We start from the raw sequence: 8,615 nt of genomic DNA on the forward strand, positions 1-8,615 counted from the left end.
ACCTTATGGTGTTCTTGTTTTGTTCTTGACTTATTGTGATGTTTCTTCTTGACTCGTTTAAAGAAGACGTGTCCGGCTGACATGGGGACATTAACATGTGTTGTCGGGCCTTACAAATACATTGTACAAATACACAGGATTTGTAATTAATGAATCTAATTGATCGCATTTTAATCGCATAACCATTTTAGGCGTTATATTCTATAATCATATTTCAAATGGCATGTGTCCGGATGGCAGAATTCAGTACTGTATCTACAAAACCTTCTGTTTAATCATCTTCCCTTTATTCATTTGCTTTTTTTTTTAATATATATCCAAATATCCAAATGAGAAAAAATAATAGGCAGTCACATTACTGCTCAAGCTCCTCTCTCTTATATGTGTCCATAAGTGCTTGTTTATAGCTGGGGCTGCGGCACTGCAGTTTTACCCTACTCCTTTCTGGGGTCAAAGGGGACTAGGCTATAGAAATCGAGGACTATTCAATCGTCAGGAGGGATAGGAACCAGTATGGAGGTGGTGTCTGTGTGTATATACACAAAGATACCAAATTCAGCAACCGTACTGACCTTAACCACGACGAGATTGAAACTGTATGGATTGAAATCTTATTTGAAAGGGCAAAATCAGTACTAATAGGCACAATCTATAGACCACCAGAACAGAGTGGCTTTTATGACACACTTGATGGGTGCTTAACTGGGGTGGAGGGCGTAGAAAAAATCCTTATTGGGGACTGGAACACGGACATGCTACGTAAAGCAGCACCCGTCTTCAAGGCCTTCAGTAGGCTTTGTGATCTGCACGGCCTCAGCCAGCTAATCACCCAACCCACAAGGGTGTGTGAATCAACCCAGACTACCATTGACCTCATCCTGACCTCCGACAAGTCCATGATCTCCAATAAAGGGGTTATAGCATGTGGGTTAAGTGATCATTATATGATATTCTGTTCCCGCAAAAAGCTAAAGCAAAAGGCTGGCTGTCACAAAACGGTCACATCTAGAGACCTCAAAACCTACTCTAGCGAGGCCTTTAACCTTGAACTGAAGAGCTTGGACTGGTCAGATGAACTCAATGGTACACTGGCTGAAGAAACCTGGCTTGGCTTCAAAACCAAATTCTCAACAACATGGCCCCCCTAAGAACCACCAGGGTAAAAAATCGCGCTGAGCCGTGGATGCACACTGAAATACTGACCGCTATGAAAGCCAGAGACAAAAAATGCTCTGAATTTCATAAAAGTCAGTCAAAGCTTACCAAAAGCACGAGCAGTGAACTCCAAGCCCACGTGACTGAACTCAAACTAGAAAGAAACAGACTAAGAAATGACGTAAACTCCATGATAAAAACTGCAAAAAAAAATTTCATCAATGACAAAACTGAGGAAAACAAAAATAAACCATGTGAACTTTGGAAATTACTCAATAATCAACTAGGCTGCAGTAAAAAAAACTTAAAACCAGGTTCTCAAACATAAACATAAAGACGGACAACACGCTCATCACAGACAAACTGGATGTAGCCAATTACTTAAACACTTTTTTCACAAACATAGCCACAACACTGGTAAACAAACTACCCTCCCACTCAGGGCAGTATGGGGTAGAACACATAGTAGCATACTACAAGAACCTAGGCGTCCACAAAGACGATTTCAAACTGGAAATGGTAACTACAGATGAGGTACTCAATAAACTGAGCGCCCTCCAACCGAACAAGGCCACTGGCCATGACAACATCCCCTCCAAATTCCTCAGAGACTCAGCAGCCGCCATCACCCCAGTCATCACACACATAATAAACCTCTCCATAAAACAGAGACACGTCCCCAAGGACTTCAAAATAGCGAGAGTAACACCCCTGCACAAAAAGGGCAGCAAATTAGACCCAGGCAACTACCGCCCTGTTTCTATCCTTACATCCATCTCGAAAGTCATGGAAAAAATAGTATACGAACAGGTCGAAAAGTACCTTACGGATAAAAATCTAATCTACGAATTCCAATCTGGCTTCAGAACATCCCACTCCACTGACACATGCCTTCTCTATTTGAACGACCACATCAAACAAGAGGTGGACGCGGGCAAATACTGCGGCATGGTCATGCTAGACCTACAAAAGGCCTTCGACACTGTCAATCACTCCATTCTGATTGACAAGCTAAAAGCAATTGGTTTTGATAGTTTATCAGTGAGCTGGATACAATCCTACCTGGAGGGGAGAGAACAGATGGTGGAGGTAAACGGTACCCTATCCCCCCCTCCTCACAGTGAACTGTGGTGTTCCACAAGGAAGCATACTAGGACCACTACTGTTCCTAATTTATGCAAATGACATGTCGTCAGCTTGTGACTGCAACTTGTTCCTGTTTGCGGACGACTCAGCCCTGCTGGTCTCTGACAAGAACAAGTTACAGGTTGAAAAAACCCTCAGCTCGGAACTAGACAAAATCTGCATATGGCTCGCCAGACAACAAACTATCATTACACATGGGCAAAACAGAGTCCATCCTCTTCGGTTCAAATAACAAACTCAGCAAAACCGACGGCTTCTCAGTTACAGTGGGTGACAATATTGTCACAAGGAAAGATGAAATTACCTACCTGGGTTCCATCCTAAAGGCTAATCTTTCCTGTGACAAAATGGCATCCAATGTAATAAAAAAAGTCAATCAACGAACTCGATTCTTGTACCGGATCTCCTCCCTGGTAAACAAGAATACCCTGAAGACTCTGGCAGGAGCACTCATTCAAGGGTACTACGACTATGCTTGCACCTCATGGTACCAAAGCACCTCAAAGGCACTAAAAACCAAATTACAAACATCTCAAAACAAACTAGTCAGACTACTGCTTGACCTGACTCCTAGAACCCACCTCACCCCTGCACACTTTGCCAACCTAGGATGGCTTAGAGTAGACGACAGAGTACAGCAACTTGCAATGGGCCTGGTCTACAAGATACACTACACGACCAAGGTACCCATGTACATGTCAAAATACTTCCCAAAGGTCAGTGAATACCACGATCACAACACCAGAGGGAGCTCCACAAATCATGTAAAACCCAGATTCGGCTCAAACAAGGGACTAAACACGTTTCGCAATTATGCCACAACAATGTGGAACGCCCTACCCAAAGCTGTAAAGGAATGTGAATCACTACCCACCTTCAAAAACACTCTCAAAGAACACCTACGGGAGACTGCAATTCAAAACTGGCCCCTACAAATGTCCTAACCCAGTTGTACAATAAAGACCAAGCATGGCTTTGTCAGTATTCCAATGTACAGCCCCACCCAACCCCACCCCACCTACCCAACCTCCTCCAATGTACAGTTTATATGTCAAATGTATGTCCGTATTCCAATGTACAGTGTCCCCCCCCCCCCCCCCCCACCTCCAATGTACAGCCCCACCCCACCTACCCAACCTCCCCCAATGCACAGTTTCTATGTCAAATGCATATACACTCTTTTTCTGGATTTTTTTAGTATCACAAACAGTACTGTATTTGAAAATCTGGTATGTCATAAATGTATAGATGTAGCAGTACTGTCTATCTGTATGTCGTGTGTGTCATATGATGAATTGAAAATGGGGGACCCTGATGGAAACAAGACGAAAGTCTCTCAGGTCTGCATCCTCTTAACAATTGTATGTATTGAGCTGTACTGTACTGTACCCATTCTGCATTCTGTTAATAAACTTTTCAATCAATCAATCAATCAATCTGCATTCTAGCATTTGGCCAGCAGGGGGGAGCAGCGCGCTGAGCTCGTCACCGAGAGGGGCGTGGTTAGGGCTTGTCACCGAGAGGGGCGTGGTTAGGGCTTGTCACCCAGAGGGGCGTGGCTAGGCAGCTTCAACATGGCGGCGCACTGGTGAAAGTCACGCCACTGTGTGATCTGCTGCTGTGTGATTATTATTATTAACTTCCCTGAATGAGTCGTTGTTGTTGTAGTTGTACACACTAGTATTGCGAATTACTAGTAGTAACTTGAGGGATACATTAATTCAATTGACATAGAATCCGGTGGTAAGGATATTGGAAACATTTGCCAGTTACTAGTTAGTTAGCAAGCGTGTTAGCTGCTGTTGAAGCTTAACGTTAGCAGCAAGTTAGCATATCAGCTAATCGACCAGTGACAAGATCCTCGATGGATGCCGACCAGCAAATTCGTAATGTAAGTTAAGTCATTACATTTTCCAATGTTGTTCAGTGATACAACCAAACCAGCTGGCAAATTGTCCAACAAGCAGCATGGCCAATGGTATTATTGATGCACTCACTGACTGTCCTGCACAAACAGTACTGTGTTTGTAGATCTGGTATGTCATAATCATAAATGTCTAGATGTAGCAGTACTGTCTATCTGTATGTTATGATGAATTGAAAATGGGGGACCCTGATGTAAACAAGACGAAAGTCTTTCTCTGGTCTGCATCCCCTTAACAATTGTGTATATTGAGCTGTACTGTATTGTACCCATTCTGCAATCTGTTAATACAATTTTCAATCAATCAATCAATCAATCAATTGGTATTATTGATGCACTATTGCACTCACTGACTGTCCTGTCTCGTTTCTTGAAGCTGCGGGATTTCCTGATGGTTTACAACCGCATGACAGAAATCTGCTTCCAGCGATGCTCGAGCAACTTCAACTACAGAAGCCTCACCATGGACGAGGTGACGATTCATGTCATTGACACCCTATCACTATATCAAGTGTGTTTGCAATAAACGGAGACACACGAAGGTCGCTGAATGCTACAGACAGTTATATATCTGTCTGAATATATATATGCATATAATCCTCCTATTACCTACTTATACACCTGCATATAACCCATATAACTCTGTATGTTAGCATGTACAATAATGCTGTATATTCCGTGTATATATATATATATATATATATATATATATATATATATATTTATTTATTCTTACTGTATATCCACATCTGTCGGTACATACCGGCATATACATATTTTACATATCTGTACAAGATACAAGATACTTTAATGCCACACAACGATGGTTGGTGGTAATTGTTTGCGGTTGCGGTACAGTTTGTTAAGCACTGGGACATCAACATGAAACATCAGACATCAAACGCCCCCCTCCCAATCCCCACAATAAATACATAGATACATAAATACATAGAGGACAGTCACATGTAACAGTGTCAGTCAGTGACGGATGCTTGCCCGTCTGTGCAAAGGGGGGCGGGCCGGGGTGTTCAGTGTTCGGACTGCTGTGGGGAAAAAACTGTTTGTGAAGTGTGTGTGTCTGGTTAAAATGGACCTGTAGCGACCTGAGGGCATGCGCTGGAATAGGTGGTGTGCTGGGTGGGAGGGATCGTTGACTATTTTACCAGAGCGGGTGACTGTGCGTGTAGACACTATATCTGTACATATTCCTTACCTACTCTTACTAGTTATGCTGCTGGTCAGTATGACTACAACCATACTGTCTTTATACCTGTATCACTGTACATATTAATATTACAACTATGTACATATATCTGATTAGCACGACTACACCCAGTAGTACTAATTTATCTATTTTACTAACCAGTAACCACCTGTACATTGTATATTACTATTGCACTTTACTGTTACATTTGCACTCTGGTTGGATGTGCAAATGTACTTATTTTCATTGTACAGTACTTGTACCGTATGATGACAATACATTTGAATCGAATCTGAATGTTCAAATGGTTAAATGTCAAACGTCGGGGGTGTAACGATGCGACCGCGCGACGATTAATTTCGATTATGATTATTCAGGCAACGATTCAATGCATCATGAAATCTCTTCATTTGACCACGATTCGATTCATTTTAGATCAGTTAATTCCCCAAAAAATGTTGATTACACAAATGTGGCTGGGGGAACTGGTTAATTTATATTATAATCGATTCTAACATATTCAAATCGATGCAGTTGAATCGTCACATTAGAATCGATGCGTCGTTACACCCCTCCTTTACTTTGTGATTGTTGACGACGTCCCTCTTCTCAGCCACACGAGATCCATCTACATGAATGCTAATGAACTTAGGAAGAATCGTCTGTCTGACTAAAAATGTTGTCACGGCTAACTCGCCGTTGCAGTTCGGGTTAGTTGCCGTCTCCAAAATGAGAGTGACTACTAATAGCAGTCGTGTCTTTCCTTCCAGGAGCACTGTGTGGATAACTGTGCCGGTAAGCTAATCCGGTCCAACCACCGCTTGATGGGGAGCTATGTGCAACTGATGCCCCGTAAGATGCAGCGCCGAATGGAAGAGATGGAGAGCAAGGCGGCCGAGGCGGCGGCAGCGGCGGCTGGGGCGGTAGAGGGGTCCGTTACCCCTGCCGTCCCGGAGGGTTTACCAGCAGCCGAAGCCCCCGTCACCCCGTCGCCATCCTCAGACGTACCGGAATTCGTATCCCCAGCTGTCACCGACGTGGCACCAGTTCAGACTTACAATATATCTGGACAGACGGCCGACATGGATTTAGTGTCAACAACGTCTCCCGTGATGATGACGGCAGAGGGGCCTAGTTCGCTCTTTGAGCCGACGGCGCGGTTCGATTTAGAGGTGGGTCCTGCTTTATCCCTGTCGGTCGCAGAGGAGAGAGTGACGCCTGCCACGGCCCTCGCACCCGCGTCGGGGACAACGGCGAAACCCTCGGCGCTGACTACTGCCATGAACGGACTAGCTTTCGCGGTGGCCCCACCTTTAGAGTTGCCCCCCCCGGTCATACCTGAGCCGCCACGGCCGCTAGCCGGTGTCCATATTGAGTCTGAAAACTCTGTGCCCCAGAGTCTGGAAACTCTGCCCAAGTTGACACCGGCGAGATCGGTTACTTTATCAGAGGAGCCAACTGTGTCAACGATAGCAGTCCCTACACTGTCCCAAGCCGCAGAGAGGCTAGTGGAAGCCAAGGGAGCTCCCAAGGTTTAGCCAGAGTGTTCCCAGTAGTGGAACGAAGCTCTCATAGGCGGTAATCAAGCACTAGCATGTGAAAGTGAGTGGTATATTGTGGCTATTGGCACCATCTTGCCTCATCTGCTATTGTTTTTCTTGTCCCGTCTTCTTGCCCAGTCTGTTTATTTTTCATGTTTGTGCTTTTATTTCCAAGAGCCCGCCGATCCTCTTGCCAGGCCATTAGTGTAAATAATAATTTGTTCTTAATTGACCTGTCTGGTTCAATAAACATAGAGTAAACGGTGTGCCCATAGATCAGCACACCGGTGCCAATAAACCACCATATAGAATTGGCCATGAGTATGTGATTGCTTCGATACGTTTTCTACATAATCCTTTCAAGACCAAAGCTTTTTATTTTGGGTCTCCCATCTCCCATCTACAACAGTTATTTCCTGTTACTACGTGCCGTAAGGTTCCACTGCGGTTATAAGCACTTACCGAATATCTCTTCTCCAATTACCATGCGTGTTTTGGACATTGCTAGCAGTGCCGAGTATAGCGACGTCATCTACTGTGACCTCACTGGGAAATGTTGCCTTTTTTTATTTCCCTTTTTGAGTAAATAAGATGATCTGCTCAGATGAGGGCGTTGTGTGAACGAGGAGCCAATTAAGAGTGCATTGTCAGTCATAGATTCCACAGCGTCTTCAACCTTCGCTTGCTTCACGCTTGTCTCTGCTGAGAGTTCGCTTAGGTTGTATTGAGAAAATGACCTTCAACGGTGAGGATAAGAGGACGGATGTCTTTTTGTATTTTTATTTAGCAGTGTACAAATACCCATGTATTGGTTGATCAGGAAAACAAGCAAACATTAAAAGACTAATTTAAGCAGGCATTTGTCTCGCTTTGGTTTTTATTTCCCCTCTCCTATGCTTTATGATTTTCTTTCTCTGTGTTGTTTGTTCCAAGTCTTAATCCTGCTGTCGGTATTTTACCGTTTTTTTGGTCCAAGATACCAAAAGGTGCCAGTTTGCTCAAACCATTTATGCCTCTGTTCAAACCTCTTGTAGACCTTCAACAGCATGTGATTGTCACTGCCGTTCTGTGGCTCTACTTCTTTTGTCTGGGTGCAGCTTTCTTAATAACAACATGACAGTTGTGGGGCCAGCCCAAAACTATTGATCAGTTTTAAGATAAGATATTCCTTTATTGGTCCCCTTTGGAAGATTTGGGCGTCATAGCAGCATGGGGGAGGGGAGGTACAGGTATGTATGGGCAGGGTAATAGTAAAAAACATAAATATAGGCAAGCAAATTATAGTAAAGATAAGAATAAGCAGTGTAAACAATATAATTAACTCTGAATATAAGCATATGAGCAAGTAAATAGTGTAATCAAAGGTGCAGATGAGGGTCTCTGCCAGTTATATTACATGTTAAACTAAATATGGGCAATAAAACATGAATATGAATATTATGCGTAAGTAAAGGTGCAGTATACACAAGGTACACTAACTGGCATGATATACGTTGTACGTTGTAGTCCGTTAGGTGGTACGAGTCAGACACACTTAGTGACCAGACATCCCAGTACAGTAGTTTGAGTTTTCCACCACTGTCCATTGAAATGGACAGGTATGTAATTATTCCACGTCAGGCTTGGGTGTGAAGAAGCGGCTAGT

The 8,615-nt window shown here is 43.6% G+C and overlaps 1 protein-coding gene across 1 annotated transcript; it reads left to right on the top strand.

Annotated features, from left to right (window-relative positions):
- The first annotated feature begins 3,946 nt into the window (after window positions 1-3,946).
- LOC311233287 (uncharacterized protein) lies at window positions 3,947-7,170 on the top strand. Its single transcript, XM_084320230.1, has 3 exons — window positions 3,947-4,192; window positions 4,602-4,697; window positions 6,200-7,170. Exons 1-3 carry the CDS (start codon window positions 4,166-4,168, stop codon window positions 6,965-6,967), a joined length of 891 nt encoding a protein of 296 aa, XP_084176356.1. The 5' UTR covers window positions 3,947-4,165; the 3' UTR covers window positions 6,968-7,170.
- Window positions 7,171-8,615: the final 1,445 nt, after the last annotated feature.

Source organism: Notolepis coatsorum (genome assembly GCF_963971535.1).
Source record: "Notolepis coatsorum genome assembly, chromosome: 8".
NCBI lineage: Eukaryota > Metazoa > Chordata > Actinopteri > Aulopiformes > Paralepididae > Notolepis > Notolepis coatsorum.